General features: G+C 45.6%; 4 protein-coding genes across 9 annotated transcripts; 1 reads left to right on the forward strand and 3 right to left on the reverse strand.

The window, feature by feature from the left end:
• Nucleotides 1-523: 523 nt before the first annotated feature.
• LOC134008555 (protein Hook homolog 2-like) lies at nt 524-2,993 on the forward strand. 6 transcript variants are annotated; one of them, XR_009928147.1, is made up of 3 exons: nt 524-2,198; nt 2,289-2,394; nt 2,632-2,993. XR_009928147.1 is itself a non-coding variant. In XM_062447975.1 (3 exons), the coding sequence occupies exons 1-3, from the start codon at nt 2,145-2,147 to the stop codon at nt 2,767-2,769; spliced, it is 243 nt and encodes an 80-aa protein (XP_062303959.1). In that variant the 5' UTR covers nt 524-2,144; the 3' UTR covers nt 2,770-2,993. The 6 variants fall into 6 exon arrangements, 1 of the variants encoding a protein (XP_062303959.1); XR_009928148.1 differs by having other exon boundaries at nt 2,308-2,394; XR_009928144.1 differs by having other exon boundaries at nt 2,323-2,394.
• LOC134008553 (bestrophin-2-like) lies at nt 2,990-9,685 on the reverse strand. The gene is made up of 10 exons (XM_062447973.1): nt 7,159-9,685; nt 6,668-6,849; nt 6,418-6,512; nt 5,953-6,186; nt 5,560-5,714; nt 5,385-5,462; nt 5,104-5,256; nt 4,780-4,860; nt 4,357-4,511; nt 2,990-4,087 (listed from the first exon to the last, which is right to left on the reverse strand). Exons 2-10 carry the CDS (start codon nt 6,817-6,819, stop codon nt 3,232-3,234), a joined length of 1,959 nt encoding a protein of 652 aa, XP_062303957.1. The 5' UTR covers nt 6,820-6,849; nt 7,159-9,685; the 3' UTR covers nt 2,990-3,231.
• A 203-nt stretch (nt 9,686-9,888) lies between these two features.
• Nucleotides 9,889-14,224, reverse strand: get3 (guided entry of tail-anchored proteins factor 3, ATPase). The gene is made up of 7 exons (XM_062447974.1): nt 14,042-14,224; nt 13,201-13,348; nt 12,655-12,803; nt 12,232-12,382; nt 11,866-11,973; nt 11,430-11,627; nt 9,889-10,020 (listed from the first exon to the last, which is right to left on the reverse strand). The coding sequence occupies exons 1-7, from the start codon at nt 14,179-14,181 to the stop codon at nt 9,892-9,894; spliced, it is 1,023 nt and encodes a 340-aa protein (XP_062303958.1). The 5' UTR covers nt 14,182-14,224; the 3' UTR covers nt 9,889-9,891.
• A 171-nt stretch (nt 14,225-14,395) lies between these two features.
• On the reverse strand, nt 14,396-16,198 carry LOC134008734 (noggin-like). The gene has a single exon (XM_062448241.1). It carries the CDS (start codon nt 15,869-15,871, stop codon nt 14,942-14,944), a length of 930 nt encoding a protein of 309 aa, XP_062304225.1. The 5' UTR covers nt 15,872-16,198; the 3' UTR covers nt 14,396-14,941.
• Nucleotides 16,199-16,297: the final 99 nt, after the last annotated feature.

Genomic DNA, 16,297 nt, shown 5'->3' on the forward strand with positions numbered 1-16,297 from the left:
ACACACACACACACACACACACAGAGGGAGGCGTGCAGGCACGTAAGCGGATAAACACATACTCTCCTGTATGTGAATATTTTTCTTGTTTTTGACAGCCCTGCATGTGTTGTCTTCATCCTACCTCATTATATGGGTGTTATAGCTGACTGGCTTGACTTGTTTCACTTTGACTAGCCTGTACTTTTAGTCAGTTTCTGTTTCTGTGCCATGGGCCTCTCAATCTCAATATTTTTCTTGTTGAATTATTAGTGCCCAAGAGGTGTAGGTTACAATGGTCAATTATAGAATATAAGTAAACTTACACGTTTTTTCTAATGTAGATTTAGAAATATTATTGAAGGCAAATGGCTCACCACAAATAACAAGCTCAGCGGCGCCCTCTAGTATCAAGTTTAATCAACGCTACAAACCTCCAATGCTACAGTAGCAAAAATTACTCAAAACGAAATCCCAAAATGATTACTAAGTTAGGCATGCAACAACAAAGAAAAAAAACTTGTAGGTCTGCGCAAATACAACAACAACAACAACAACTAATTTGCCCTGAATGGGAAAACAATTATTAGACCTACATGTACTAAGTAGCCTACGTGTAGAGCTACCTGTTCAGACAATGTGTTCATACAATGAGCTGAAACAATTACTTTTAACAATATTTATTTTCTAACCTAGCCAGCGAAAGTATGAACTCGTGATCTAAGACGTTTCATTTTAACTGTCGTATGCACTTTTTTTACCATTGTTATTCACAGTGTGCATATAGTCGTCGCATTAGTGTGAGGAAGGTTTCGCAACATGTGCACTCATCTGAGGCTAGCTAACTGGAATTGATGGCATAGGCTAGTGTTTTTCCGTTGTTTAGTTTAGTTTTTTTCATTCAATCTCTGTGCTCCATCTTCCTCCTGAGAGAGTTAATGCTGTCAAGTTTCAGAGATGCAGTTCCATGAAACAGTTGCTAGTTGAGTTTTTACTCATACATATTTTGTCTGTTTGGTCTGATGGGAACCCTTTTCCCACACACTTTTAAAATGATAACTAAGCCCACAACACAAGATGTAGTCAAACTCTAATAACCGCATGGAGAAACCACAATGAGAACTGTTTCTCTCATACGATAAAAGGGTCGTGAACAGGTTTGTTAATTAATACCCAATTCCAGAGAAACCTTCACTAAGATTTTTTTCTCACCACAGAATTCTATGAAGCAAGAAATACACCCACACCAAAACTTACAGGAAACTCTAGCCACATTTCCCCCTATTAACACAGGTGCAGAGATACAGGCTTGACCTTTGTGTTAACTGCTTCTCTTTGTAGATAATAGAAACAGTCATACAGTGGTCAAAACCTCAACCTGGAAACCCCATACTGCTACAGACCTAGCTGAAAAAAAATGTAGTTCCCCCAAAACAATAACATCAACAATTGTCAACTTCCCTACTTTAGCTCTTCATTCTGGATCCAAATTGTCCCTAAATCGTTCTAAAAGAACATTAAATGGGGAACAAATTGATCACTCATGTTTTCAATGCAGAGGAACCTCATTCTCAGTCTCTCCTGCTCACTACACTGCTATGTTTTCTTCTACTCAACCAATGAAAAACATCTTAAAACAGATGCATTTGCCCTGGTCACTTTTAAGTACGTTTCTCAACTCAAAAGCGAACATTCTGTAGATTCCATGCTTTTGGCAGGACACCAATCACACCAAACCAACTCAAATCCCCCCCCCCCCCACCCATCCATCATATTACATAATTTGTAGCATTTATACACATTGACCACACTAGCTATGGTGCTAGACTGATGTTGACCATGAAGCCTGCTTGCTGTCTAGTGCTTACCAACAAATCCCACTCCTGAATGTGCCCCTGTCAGCAGGACTGCCACCCCTGGGCCGTCGGTCTCTGGCTTGGGCAGTAAAGCCCACCTCTCCATTGTTCTAACTGGAATGACTAAACCAGGGCCTCGTGTTCGACTGAAAAGAGAGAACAGTCAGCCAGGAGCTGGGAAGCACAGCCTGTGTGGTGTTTGTGTTACAGGGTGTGAGGTGAAAACTCAAGCTGGGTTTTGATTCCGGTCGGTTCTTAGTCCGAGTCGAGGGAGAGGGTGTACTGTGATTGGTCTGATTGGTGGTGCTGATGGCGACGACCCCGGACAAGAACCCACAGTGTGTCACGGCGGCGGTGCGTGAGGTGAGCGCGTGTTCCGGTTGTCATAAACGTCTTAAAAATATATAACAACAAACCACCTGATAACTTACTCTCATGCCATTTTAATTGCAGAGAATTCTTATTGTTGAAGTTCCTATCTTTGTAGGAGTCCGATGAGAGAATACAGTCAAGACAAGATGAAGAGGAGAAGGTCATTATTGCAGCTTGGTACAGTATGGTGAGCAAACCTTCACTAAAGCTGATTCACTAGAGGAAGAGTCAAATATGCTATTAAATATAAATATGAAAATATGCTATATCAACTCACCACTATTAGTGAAAGTGTTAGTCTGATATGAGTATCTGATTTCCAAACACAACTTTTTAAAATGTTGTTTATCTGAAATGAATGTTGTCTAGAATGAGTCACAAAGACAGCGTTTACGGAATGAAGCGATTCTGTTTCTATTTAAAGTGTGTGGCCCTCCAACAACAGAGCCTGACTGAAGGGTCCACATCTTCAAGCCAAGCCCAGTCCTTCCTGGCCCAGCAGAGGCTGTCCACCCAGGCCCGGAGAAGCCTGGGACTCACCCCAAGGATCCTGCCCAGGTAGGAGCACCTGAACCTGGGGTAGTGAGAAAGCCGAGGTAGTCCCCCTGTGGCTGTGGTGAGGAAGGAACCTGGAGGAAATCCTTCTGCCCCGTTATTGTGGAGGAAATACAAATTTTATGTGCATTGTTGCCCCCTGCTGATCAAAATACAAACTTGCTGTGTCTCTTCAGCTTTTCTGTCTTGAATTTAATTTATTTGTTCAATAAAATTCACACAAAAAGTGAAGTGCTTGTTATTGAAAAGTTTATTTGAAGTTGTCAGGAGTACAACTAGGATTAGTTTTACTTAAGTTCTTAGCTTTGAATTCTACTTTATTCGAGAGTCTGATACAAAAATGAAAAGTTATCCAATAAGAGAGAAAATGAGTGACCACGGTGGATAATTGTAATTGTGTCATTCATCTAACTGTGTCCATCACATCTTTACGTTATCTTAAATGTGTTCACTTCACTACCTGTTCAGTTCAAGCTGAGGATTGTGGGTCAAGGGGATTTGATCCAATTATATTATAGGAGCCGGTAAACTCTGACCCCATGCTGACGCTGCGGAGGCGCTGAGGCTCGTCCAATGGGACAGTAAGGAAGGACATTTGGGCTCCACCAACGGATCGCTTCAGAATGCCGGGCGTGCCTCTGTTCTGCTCGCCAATTGGCCGGGTGCTGAGGAGGTCCTGGGTGGAGTGGGCCGGTCTGGAGCGTGGCAGGACGGAGGAGGAGCGGGTGGTGGAGGGTGTAGCCGAGGCGGGTCTGGGTGTCTCCTCCTGGGGTTGTCTCACCGGGGCTTCCCTGGAGGGTTGGAGGGGAAGGGGGAGCAGGGGCACGGAGCTCCCCCTAACTCCCTCGTCTGCGCCTTCCTCCTCTGCCTCGCCCTCACCTCCACTCCTCCCTTCCGCCTCTCCATCCTCCTCCATCTGGCTGGGGAGGGACCCCCCTTGCCTGTCCCGTTCCACCCCGAACTGGATCTCCAGGAGGGGGGTACGAGAGGTGATCCCACCCCCGTAGCTGCACAGGGTACTCTGGGTGTCCTGGCCCAGCACTGAAGGCAGCGACACACCCGCACCCACCTTCCCCCCTCCCCCTCCGCTGTCGTCGTCATCGTTATCGTCGATGGAGGACGGCGGGTCGATGCTGGGCGAGCGGCGGAACCTCATGAGCTGGGCGGAGGTCCGGCGGAGGGCCCCGCCCATGAGGCCGGTGGGGGAGGGGGCGGTGCTGAGAAGGCGGTTGAAGAGCGCCATGTTGGGGTGGTGATTGCCAGACTCCTCCAGGTTCTCAGCAATGTTCTCCAGAGGCTGGAAATGCATCTCTTCTTTAGGGATCCTGAAGGGGGGGGAATGGATCACATCTGCTCGTCACCTCTGCTTTGTTGAGCATGCACGCACGCAGACAGTGACTATAGGGGAAAGGTTTTGCACTTTGCCTATTTGCCCCAAATGAACTGAAATGATTGCATTCTCGATGGACAAAATTGGGATCCGGTCAAGTGAATTTCGACTTAAAATGACGCCCTTAACTATTTTTTCGTCATGCGTTTGTGGGCTTGTGTGTGTGTGTGACCGAGTGTGTGTTTCGGTTTAGCGAGGACGTACGCCATGTCGAAGGTGGAGCCCTGGAAGGAGGGCTTGCGAAGCACAAAGAGCGTGGCGGCGGTGTAGGGCGGCCGCGGGTTGGAGTCGTTCCAGTAACGATCCCTCTCCATGATGGGCAGGTCGGCGTACATCTCGTCCACTGCCATCATGGAGACCTGAGGGATGAGGGATGGACGACACGCACGCACGTTGAACACACGTCTGTTAACACACGCGCGTACCTGTTTTGGGCTTGTCGGGTCTCACAATTAGAGTAACTAGTGCACAGTGCCCGTGATGCAGTCGGTGATTACGATTCCTGGCATTATTAGAGAGTTACCGGTAATGACACACACACACACACATGCACAAAACACCCAAAAGCGAACATAAACCTACACATCGACTCTTAGCAAATGGGAACATATAATCAGAGATGCAGACCTGAAAGTTCCTATCAATCAGCCAGTTGGTCTCAAAGTCATCGTCATCCTCTCCAAAGGGGTTGATCAGCTGTTCTGCGACCTTGGAGACAGATGAGGAAAGAGGCAGATGGGAAACGTAGTTCATATTCAACTCCCTCTTTGAACCATGATTGCCATTAGGTGCATATGCCATGTGAAACACAGGCAGAAGGGGAGTGGGGTGATGGGGCTAAGCCTCGGTCTGCAAGCCCTCTGGTCCATGGACTCTGGCTGTTTGTGAGGTGACAGTGAGAGGGACCATAATTGGAACTACTTTATGACATGTACAGCCCTATCTTCTAACCTTGAGCCAGCCAGCGTAGAAGAAGAACTGCAGCAGGGTGAAGATAGGCACGTAGAGGTCCAGGTCGTGACCCGGGTAACCCTGGCTGGGGTCCAGGAACTGGCGGCCAATCAGACACACCAGGAAGAAGCTGTACACGGCCAGGGTCACTACCTGGGGGCGGGCAGAGAAGATGATGTCATGATTGTCACTGACAAGTTTAACAGAGAGGTTTTCAGTGCTTGAACATGTACTCATGCACACTGGTTCGCTCGCATCCACCCCCACACACACACACTTACCTGGGTGTAGACCAGAGGCACACTGATCATGTCATAGTGGAAAAGCAAGCTGCACTTTCCTCGGAATTCATTGAGTTCCTGATAATAGACAATGTGCACGTGTTTGAAATACCATGATTAGAACCTACACAGTATTGCATTTTTCCTGTTAGTGTTTGTGTGTGTGTGTACCAACCTCCAGCAGCAGTTTGAGGGTGCTGTCATCTTTGACCCTCCCCTCACAGCGGGCCACGGCCACAAGATTGGTGAACCACACGCAGGGTATCCAGTACTTGTTGTAGGGAGAATGGAGGCTCTCAAACTTCTTACGCTCCTCTCTGGTCATGAAGCCTGAAAGGGCATGACAGAGAATGATATCCCTATATAGCCCTTTCAGAAGCAATGTCACAGAGGGCTTCACATACGCCCATAGAACTGCCCCTCTACCAACCTATATTACTATATATTATTTAATCTTATGTGATATTGTTATGACAATTGTCTGCAATCTCATGTGTGGGACAGGTAGGCCTACTTTGGGAGTCGAACTGTGGAACATGTTTTACTTTAGTCCCAGCCACAAACTCACCTGCTTCGACGACGTGGTCCATGGTGGGGAAGCGCTTGAACACAGCAGTGCTGACCGAACGCAGTATCAGTAGCGCGGACAGACTGGCGTAGCGCATCAAGGTCCGCCGCAGAAGCCGCCCGCGCTCATCTCCACCTTGTAGTCCGCCCGAGAGCGTGCACATGAGGCGGTCTGGCAAAGGGATGCTGGTGTACTGGCTCCACCAACGGTTGACGATCAGCGTCACATAGAAACCTGTTGCGGGCACGAACGCATTCCTCATCCGTTTAATAATAATTAATAATAATAACAAATAATTATGGTTCATATTTGATATTGTGGGATTTTGAACTCTCACATGGGTTAGGCGTGATAACATTGATTCCACCCCCGGCTTATAACCCTAATGTTATGCTAGTCATGGACTTCATTAGTTCAGGCCACGAGTGTCTAGTTGAACCCTGGCCCTGGAATGTATAGGCTCACCTAATACAAAAGACATGGGGATGAGACTGGCGTAATGGTTGCAGTAGATTGCCAGTTTCTCAAAATACCTCTTCTGGTCATCATAAAGGAAGAACCTGATGAGAAGAACATCAGAGAACGATGTAAGAATATTAAATGAAACTATTTAACAGCTGTCGAAGATTAAATATATGCCTAAATCCCTCGTTTTATTTCAGAGAAATGTAAGCTATTGTTATTTGGTTAAAGTTGGGGTAAAATGCCGTCTAACCTGTAAGTGACACTAATGGCCGTGTACATGGCGAAGAAGGCGATGAACTCCTTGTACAAAACTTTGTATATGCTTCCTCTCCAGGCAAGGAGCAGTTTGGAGAAGCCGCAGAAGCGCGCATTGGCCACCCGCGCTGTGTAGGTGACAGTCATGACGTCGTTTAAATCCCCAGAGAGCGGTTTCTTGTGTGAACAGACAAATGTGTCATTGTTGCATTTTAAGTCAACATATAGACACAAGTTCAAAGTTTTCGTTAAACATCATATGGTCCAATTTAGGTGTAGGTACATTTAGGCGGACAAGTTTTGGGGAGGATACAAGGAACCTATTTTGTTGACCACATCATTTACTCTCAAATTAGTGACTGTAACTTAAGCTCGATCGCTCATCATTTTATCGAAACTGGTAGTTATCCATTCATGCTTAATATGTTGAGGTGGATAATGTTATCGTGCTCGTTTCCCGTAATTGTGGGATACACATTTTCTTACCTTCTTTTTGGTGTGGATGGCGCTTCGATTTTGCTTGCAGCCACTAGATGAGTCAACAAATTTTTGGAACGTAATTGGCCCACGTCCTTAATTGGCACACGTTGTTGTGGTAAAATGAACTTCTAGTTCACAGTGAAATATAAGGGTCTTTATAGAACAAATTGAGTACCAGGCAATCCATAGTCTTCAGCTCTTTATACTGATTCATCATACAGAAGTCAACCACAAAGCAATAGCTTAATCCATCCAGCCTCATCGGTGCGTTCAGTGGTGGGCGCCCCGGGGTAAATCCGTAAACGGGAAAGAACGGAGCTCGTTAGCACTGCCCCCCGACAGGGAAAGCAGGACTCGGCACAGTGCACTTGAAATCCGTGATGGACCACAAGCGACAGGCCGCCAAGAGCTACCCATAAAGTCAGGGCACGCGTGCGTAAAGTACAGCAAACATAGAAACCAGGACTAAAGACAATGTAATTGAATAAAGACAAATAAAATATAGTAAAAATACTTAATCCCAACTTTTGTGTTTTTAAATGGTTGGCTAAGTATGTGTTCAACCGGAAAGGCTGTTGTTTTCAAGTCAAGTGCCTTAATTTGCCCAGTCCGCGGCTAAATCTAAAGTGTACTAAAAGCACTAAAACGCCTCCGCGGGATGCTTGTTTGTATGACCTGAACAGTAGATGGAGGTTAGAAGCCAAGTCAGGATCTGTCATGACAGATTTAGCCGGCCGGCAGAGTATCCGTGGTTAACTGTGCGTCATGGACTTTGTGTCCTTGCCCGTTCAGAAGGGGTACGAGGCTACTTCGGTCATCAATTACATATTTGAACAGTTCATTACCGTTTCGACAGTTTGAAACATGAATCATACATCAAAGAAACACATATGTCCCTGCGCTGATTCATCTCTATTTTATTTCATAACACCGTTAAAAACAATAAGCATAAATAAAAAGTCATTAGCATAAAATTAATCTGGGCCTGCCCCATAAATCCCCCACCTGTATCAGTTATAATCAAACAAGTATTGTATCTACAAAGTATGCAATTAGACCGATAATTCTTTTTTTTTTTTTTTAAACGGGCATTCCTTGTGCTTGGCAGTTCTGGAAGAAGATGTGCACAAAGAGGCAAGCAATTGAAAATGCAACATGTAAATGAGTTTTTTTTTCTCCACAACTTAAAGAATCAACACCTTCTTTTATTTATTTGGGACAAGGGTTCAAGCAACATTCAGTGATCCTTTATTTGTATTTCCTTATAACAATGCACTACTAAGGCATTTGATAAAGCCAACGTCACTCCGGTGTGCCCAAACGGGGAGTTCTGGACTAAACAGGAGAGAAAAGAGAGGGATGGAGAGGAGAGAAAGTGGCACTTTCAAGCTTTACACAAACACCGCAGGGGACACCTATCTCTTTCAAGCATGTGAACCAAACAGATATACGATCGTGACAAAGTGCTGTCTGGGACACTGACAATGCCCGTTCTTGCCCGTGATTCTTGTCAATAAATTAAAAAGTAATACTAAGTCAACTCTCCCACAGAGCTAAACAGTGGTGTGAAGATGGTTTGTACACCACTGTTACATGGAGCAAACAGCCAGAAACAATGGAGGTATATACTGTAGATCGGGTCATTAGAGGCCCATTTAAGAAGGGTTTGGCCTGCTTGAGCTCTTAAAAATGCAGCCTTACACATCCTTGCTCTTTTCCTCTCTGGGAAATCCCTGATCTGCAGCAACTGGATGGGCAGCAGCGGTGAAGAGATTTACATGCTTCAGCCTGTCCAACCATGTTAGATCAGATGTTCCCTCAGGGAAGGGAAGGAGACATCTTTAGAGTATTCAAGCAGTCTTGGTCGGATAAGGGGTTCAATACATCACACACCCCCACACATTAGAAGCACCCCCCTCTCTCTTCATTGCAACTATCTATTCACCCCGACACCCCCACACAAATCTTCACCTACAACCAGACAGAAATAAATCATTCCTCAACCACCTCCTGTTCCCTACTTCCTCTTTTAATAAAAAGAAAAAAGAGCAAAAACAAATCAAAATGGACACAGCCTAAATAGGAACCACATGGCAAAACCAATGAAGCAAACGAGTTGTCTGAGAGCAGGTTCATACTGGAGAAGTCGACAAAGCAGCACCGGACAAACTTTGCCATCGGGGAGACCTGCAACATTACCAAGGCCGGATAACCAAATGGGGTGAGGTGAGGTTGGGGTAACAGTTTTTGGAGGGAGACGGAAAAATGCTTTGTGGGAATAGTATGCGTTTCCCCCCCGGGTGGTTATGACGAGTGTTGGGACGAGAAGAAAAAAAACAAAAAAGAGCCATTCCTGTGTGGAGCCTCTTCGGTTTATCTCTCTCTCTCTCTCTCTCACAAATGTGTGACATGAGCAGGTGGTGTGTGCGTTCTCTCCACCCGCTCCATTTGACGTGTTTGTATATGTGCACCATGTGAGAGTGCGTGTGTGTGTAGTCTACATGTCAATTATTGGTGTGTGTGTGTGTGTGTGTGTGGCTTGCTGTAGCAGTAGGTTCCGGTTGTTATCTGACAATGAGGAAGTGGAGGGTGGTCCCGCGGTACTGGCGGGGGGGGGGGGGGGGGTGGTGGGTGGGTGGGTTTCAGTAAGAGGTGGTGAGTTCAGGCTGCAGGATGAAGAGGACTGTGGACTGTTGTTGTTTGTGTGAATGTTGAGGGGAGGGGGGGGGGGGTGTAGTCTCACTTGGTGGGGGGGTTGTAGGGCTCCAGGAGTTGCTGGGAGAAGGTGTTGACCTTGTCGGCGCCTCGTACTTCGTGGGGCAGCAGTGGTAGCTTGACTATGTGGAAATCTTCATACAGGTCCTCCATCTGTGGCATATTCACATGTCACATATCCATGTTGCTATGACACTTTGCAGGTGGCTCCACACACACACACACACACACACACACACACACACACACACTCTCTCTCTCTCTGCAGGTGGCTACACACACACAGACACAGACACAGACACTCTGGGAAAATGTTCCCTCCAGCCCCCACAAACAAACCACTCTCTCCCTGGTGTGACGTAACACAAACAAAACTGCCGCATAAACAATCAAACACATACAGTACTGTGCAAAAGTCTTAGGCATGAGAAAACATTTTCATGAAGTAAAGCAAAAAAAATACAAATAAAAAATAGCAAAAATGAAATGAAAAGGCTAAAATTGCACTTTTACTGCCGCAGAAATACAGAAGACAAAAAAAGACAATATTCATGTCAAACATGACTACTAATCATCGGCTACGAATGGCGCGAGGCTGTTCACACCAGACGCACATTTCTCCGCGCGGGTCGTCAAGCCTTTCACCTCCTATGAACTTACCTGTGTCACATGTCACGCTGACATGGTACATAAACATGGCATAGGCTATATTTTGGATCGTGTTATTCCAACAGCCGCCCCAACAGCATCCCAGCATTGATCCTTCTCTACGTTGTCCTTGTCAAATTGGTGCTGGGGGGGGGTCATACAACTCTCTGTGCTTTTCAACTTCGAGAATTAATTTGATGTCGTCCATCTCCTTGAATTTCTCAGATTTTCAAAATCGACTTGGGGGTTCTTTCTCGGTAGGTCTGCAAGCGGGTGTGTTGTGTGCAACGCGGGACAACTCGTTTCTCTATGCCAATAGACAGACCGTTCAGAAACAACTGCGGGCATGCTGGCTCAACAGATCCATCCGTTTATTTTCATTCGTTTTGATCAGGGTAACCACATGGAACGGCCGTTCGTAACCAACATTGTGTAGTTCGGTAGCTTAAATTATATAGGGTGAATATTGGTAAAGTACGCAGGCCTACAAAGTAATATTTTATAAATAATTATACAGTTTACAACTTTACAAATGTTCACCGTAGTCGACAATTAATGTAGTCAAATCATAATAACATGTTTTTATATTAAAATATATCAACTAATATGGTGTATTTTATCACCCTGCAGCCGACTTCGCAAGCGTCTCGTGGAAAAATTAGACCAGCTGCCGAAACGATCGCTGCAGAGTGCGAGCCAATCGCGGCGCTTCGTAGTGCCTGTGTGGGCGGTCCAATTTGATAACATGAGCGCCGAAAGAAAAAAGGCGGCGCTTCCAGGCGCTTCGCAGCCAGTGTGTCCCAGGCGCAAGACTTCTGCACAGTACTGTATCTTTCTCCATCTAAAACTACCCTCACACACACACACACACACACACACACTCTCGCTCTCCCCCCCCACCCAAGCTCCATTACCTGGTCCAGGTACTTGGACTGGATCTTGTGGCGGGCCTCGCACATCTTGCAGGGCCGCTCAGAGTCGGGGAACACCAGCTGGTTGACGATGATGTTGTGCGTGTCGATGCGACACTTGGCCAGCTCCTGGATCAGCCGCTCCGTCTCGTACAGGGACAGGAACTCTGCGATGCACACGCAGATGAAGGTCGTCTGCTCCTGGGAGGGGGTGAGGAGGTGAGGGGGTGAGTCAGACACCAGCCCAGACAAACGGACGGACACCAGACGGCATCTTAAGCAGCGTAGGAGGTAAATCTCAGGGGGGGGAAAACACATACATCCTCACACACACACATACATCCTCTCTCACCCACACACACACACACACACACACACAAAGGTCAATTGTACCCATGGCGGCACACAGTGTGTGGACCTGAGAAGAGGAGGGACTTACGGGATCCTTGAACTGTTCACTGACGGAGCGGATGACAGGTAGCGTCTCCTCCAGCTTGGAGGCCAGCTGGTCTGCATTCATGTCCCCCAGACCCAGCATGTTACACATCTGAAGAGGGGACACACACACAGGAGGGGGGGGGGGGTGTAAACACAGAGGAAGAGACATAAATAAATCATTTAGGTGGTAGAGACACAAAAGGAAGAGAATATTAAAATAGGAGAGGCGTCAAAGAGAACAAAATAAGAGTGTGAGAGACAAAAGTCAACTTGCAGTTCCACATTGAAAAGAGTTGGAATTTTGTAGGGTACAACTCCATTTCAAAAAAATTACTACAATGCCCAGACAGGTTTGCCTAGACAGTACCTGGGATATGAAGGGACTGATCTGGTTCTTTATCTGCATGAGTCGACCAAGGCCTCGCTCCACGATGGTGGGGAAGTTGAGCAGGCGCAGTGTGTGGCCAGTAGGGGCAGTGTCGAACACCACCACTGAGAAGTTCATGCCTTTCACTAACCTGTCGCCACAGAAGAAGAGACGGCACGATGAACGCAAACAGCTTGAAAAGGTGTCAGACGTTCCCATATTGTCTTGACTACATCTCAAATAAAAGGCCAAATCAAATATTCATCCTGACGCTGTTACTTTTCAGGTTGAAAGGTCTCTCCAGCTAAAATACCCACACAGGTCAGTCAAGTTCAGCTTAGCTCCTTGAGGCCCAGACAGCTGTAACAGTGTTTATAATGTGTATGGTCCCTAAGTGTTACCCCGCCCCCGCCAGTATCTGACCTCATGACCTCGGCGTAGCTCATGGCCTCGTCGATGCCTGGGAAGGCGCTCATGGCCTCCTGCATCATCTTCTTGCCCATGCTCAGCATGTTGTCCTCCTCGAAGAACTCGTCTGGGAGCTCCGCCACACCCAGGCTGGGGTCGATCTCCTGCGCTCGCGCACACACACACACACACACACACACACAGGGATGTACGGAACACACACACGCACACATTTTGACAGTGTGAGTTTTAATAACAAGTTTTGTTTATGAGACCTCCGGCAGCTTCGACATTTACCAAAACAATGACTAACGAGCATCTCATCTCTTCATGTGAGACTAACACCAACGTGCACTAGAAAGGCACATGTGATGCTTTGGCCACAGATTTCATTGATAGAATCACACAGGCTTCTTTGTTTGGTAACAGAAATGGATGATGTTTTTTTCCATTCATGTCCGATGCCTCCAAACCTTATTGAGACACAACTTAATCGTTCCGATTTTAAAACGGCACAGATTTATTATGTTATATATAGTTCTGTGACCCAGTTCGACTTACCATGGCAAATAGGTTGTCATAACCCTTGACTTTGGTGGGCACCTTGGAGAACTTTTGGTCGAAGGCATCTGAGATGTTGTGCGCGGGGTCAGTGGAGATGATGAGCACACTCTCGCGAACAGCGGCCAGCTGGACAGCCAGACTGCAGCTGTGTCGTGCCCGAGGGAGGGTGAAATTAGACTGTTAGAAGCCCTTTGCGTAATAGCCAAACTCAGATATTTTTATAATGGAGTTTCAAAAAGGAACATGTACTGTATCTTACATTGAAAAGGATGACAATCCATTATACTTGTAGGGGCAATTCTAACACCAAGTTAAGTCATAGTCTACCTTAAGTCATAACTGACTGTAATGCGATCTGCTTGTTTGAATGAGCCACTATCTAAAGTTGTGAGATACAGTACATTTCATGTACCTTGCTTGTCAAGTTGACGGCTAAAATAGGGAACTTGCAAAGTCTAAACAACACGAATAATTCAGTTGATACTAGTGTCAAATAACTAACTCTAGCTAAACCAATGTCAATGAATGAGAGCTATCAATCGATTGGCGTTTTGACAGCAAGCTAGCTACTGTGTAGCACTAGACTATCTGGTTAGTCAAGTTAGCTAAACTAGGCACTAACAAGCTATTAAAACGTTTCCACTGACATTAAATTAAAGCCACAATGCAATCTACAAAGAGTATTCTGTTAAATGTCGAAACCATTTAGAGATTTGGTTGTTGCTTTTGTTGTTTACAGCTACAACGTACACCTTGGTGCTAGTGACGTTAGCAACAGCTAGCAAGCGGCGAGTACTGATGTCACCATGTGACGAAGCATATTTCTCCCTTCACTTACCTGCACGTCGTTTTGCCAACGCCACCCTTTCCTCCTACAAATATCCATTTTAAAGATTTCTGCTCGATGATGTTTTTTAACGTCGGTTCTAATGGCTCAACGTCGGGCGCATCTTCAAATTCTTCCTCCAATGCAGCCATCTTGTGTACAGGTCAGCAATTGGAATGTACCAAATTCGATTAGATGCCGTGAAAAGGGTTAACAGACGGTACCATATTTACTTAATATTTTATGTCTCCAAGTTTCTAAAAATATACGTAGTCTAACTTCAGCGCACTTATCACACGTATTAAATATACTGTATATATTAAGCACAATTTAAACAATGATAAACATAAGACACGTAGATTTAAAAAGACGCTGAATGTAAAACAGCATTTTAATTAGAGGAACTTTGTGTTAGGGTGCTTGTGTTGCAGATGCAGTTGTTGTTATGAACTGGACTTAAAGGATCATGCTTATTTATTAGCCGTTGTTATAAACGTTGTTATTCAATATTTTTACTAACATTTGAACAGAGCGGAATAGTTAAATGTGAGGATGAGCACATTTCTGGTAGCCTGCCTAGGCTACACTAGGTGGAGCACGTTATCAAGCAACAAAATGTGCCTACCAGCCTCGGGAGAGCTTTTGTAAAATCTTGTCAATTAAACACTTCAAACAAAGCCCCCCAAAAAACATTACCAACACTCATTGTTGAAATAACAAACTTTTTTTTGTTGATAGCCTTAAAACTAACACTTGGAATAGCCTACAATTATCACTTAGGATGGTAATAAACAAATTGATTACAACCTGTATTTTACTTATTACTAAGTCAATAGTAATTTCACAGGAAGTCACATAGAAAGACTAGGCTTACATGAAATTGTTTTTCAATCAAAAAACAAAATTGGAAAATCAAAGAAATTCTTTGCATGAACATTTACACGCGGTAACAACTGGGTAAGGCACCTGCCTCCACATGCACTTTTTGCCTGAAGGCCCTGATCCCACCACAATGACCCTGTCGGACCCCGCAATCCCCTTCAACCCAACGCCGTCTTCATCCTCGTGTTCCGTGCAATGGAAGGCAAGGATTTTAAGATGAGTAACTTGTGCCCGTCGGCATACCATGCCGCTGGGGAAAGAGCAACTTTGGGATGCACCTGGCATTTCACAGTCAGTGTGGCGAAGCCAGCGTGGCCAAAATACTGGACCCATATCAACCCACTTGTAGCGCAAGCCACAGGTGGCGTAACTGACTAACCAGTTTCGGACTGAACTAACAACATTTAAGGGCAGTGAGCTCAAATCCAAATCCTCGGTTTCCTTTTCAAGTTTGCGTTGATACCGCGCTGCGCCCTCGGTCAGTTCTGGAGACGCGCTTAAGTTGAACACCTTGTTTACAGTGTAGTTCGGTAAGGACGCATTTGGAACATGTCCATGAGATCTAGTTTGCCCAGACTTGGCCACATCATTTCCCCCCGCCAACGCCCAGACCCCCTCTTCAGAGGGACGCTGAATTGACATCCAGAACGGATCAAAAGACGAACCCAAAACGCGTAGGAGCCGGCGTGGGCGAAGGTGTTTTGGTTTTGGTGTGTAATGGTAGTCCTCCACGTTTAACGAAAGCAAGTAAGGTCGGACTGGCTCAGAAGAAGTAACTGGTTTGGAACGTAAAAATGTCAAATACCAGTCAGTGTCCCTCTGGTCATTCAGGGGTTCAGTGTGTGAGGGTTCCTGGTTTTGAAAATACATAGAGGTGCTAGAACCATTAAAACGGATAATCAGAGACACCCAAAGCAACAAAGTGCGGCTGTTCCTCCACCAGTTCACCGATCTTGTCATTTTGTAGGTTCAAGGTTGTCTTCAGAAGCTGAGTTAAATCAACTCACCCTGGCGCAGAGTAGGCAACACTAGACACTCAAGTGCATGGAATTCTTACTTCATAGGTTTAGCCAACTTAAGAATACAAAGAGTGTAACATTTCTCCAACCCACTCTTGTAATAGGATTCCTGGATACTGTGTAATAAATAGCTTCCCAGGTCCCCAGAATCAACCTCCTCATGTTTTTGTACCCAGTGTATCACAGCAGACATCCTTGAGCTCCGGTACAATAACACAGAGAAATAGACACCTTATCACCTGAAAAACAGGCAAATTATCAGCTAAGGCCAGAACTAGGCACTCAATTCTCTCACATCTTTCAGTCATTCACATTCTGACCAATGTGGTCCTTCAACTCATGGCAAGTAGTATACCTGTAATTTGAG

The sequence above is a fragment of the Osmerus eperlanus genome, chromosome 22, assembly GCF_963692335.1.
Source record: "Osmerus eperlanus chromosome 22, fOsmEpe2.1, whole genome shotgun sequence".
Classification (NCBI taxonomy): domain Eukaryota; kingdom Metazoa; phylum Chordata; class Actinopteri; order Osmeriformes; family Osmeridae; genus Osmerus; species Osmerus eperlanus.

Coding starts and splice junctions, on each gene's coding strand:
- LOC134008555 (XM_062447975.1), top strand. CDS start 2,145: ATGGCGACGACCCCGGACAAGAACCCACAGTGTGTCACGGCGGCGGTG. Junction 2,199..2,322: donor TCACGGCGGCGGTGCGTGAG/GTGAGCGCGTGT, acceptor CTATCTTTGTAG/GAGTCCGATGAGAGAATACA. Junction 2,395..2,652: donor TTGCAGCTTGGTACAGTATG/GTGAGCAAACCT, acceptor CTCCAACAACAG/AGCCTGACTGAAGGGTCCAC.
- LOC134008553 (XM_062447973.1), bottom strand. CDS start 6,819: ATGACTGTCACCTACACAGCGCGGGTGGCCAATGCGCGCTTCTGCGGC. Junction 6,187..6,417: donor CCCCATGTCTTTTGTATTAG/GTGAGCCTATAC, acceptor TGCCCGCAACAG/GTTTCTATGTGACGCTGATC. Junction 5,463..5,559: donor CCCTCAAACTGCTGCTGGAG/GTTGGTACACAC, acceptor GTCTATTATCAG/GAACTCAATGAATTCCGAGG.
- LOC134008734 (XM_062448241.1), bottom strand. CDS start 15,871: ATGACAAGATCGGTGAACTGGTGGAGGAACAGCCGCACTTTGTTGCTT.
- get3 (XM_062447974.1), bottom strand. CDS start 14,181: ATGGCTGCATTGGAGGAAGAATTTGAAGATGCGCCCGACGTTGAGCCA. Junction 12,804..13,200: donor ATGACAACCTATTTGCCATG/GTAAGTCGAACT, acceptor GCGCGAGCGCAG/GAGATCGACCCCAGCCTGGG. Junction 11,628..11,865: donor GTGAACAGTTCAAGGATCCC/GTAAGTCCCTCC, acceptor ACCCCCTCCCAG/GAGCAGACGACCTTCATCTG.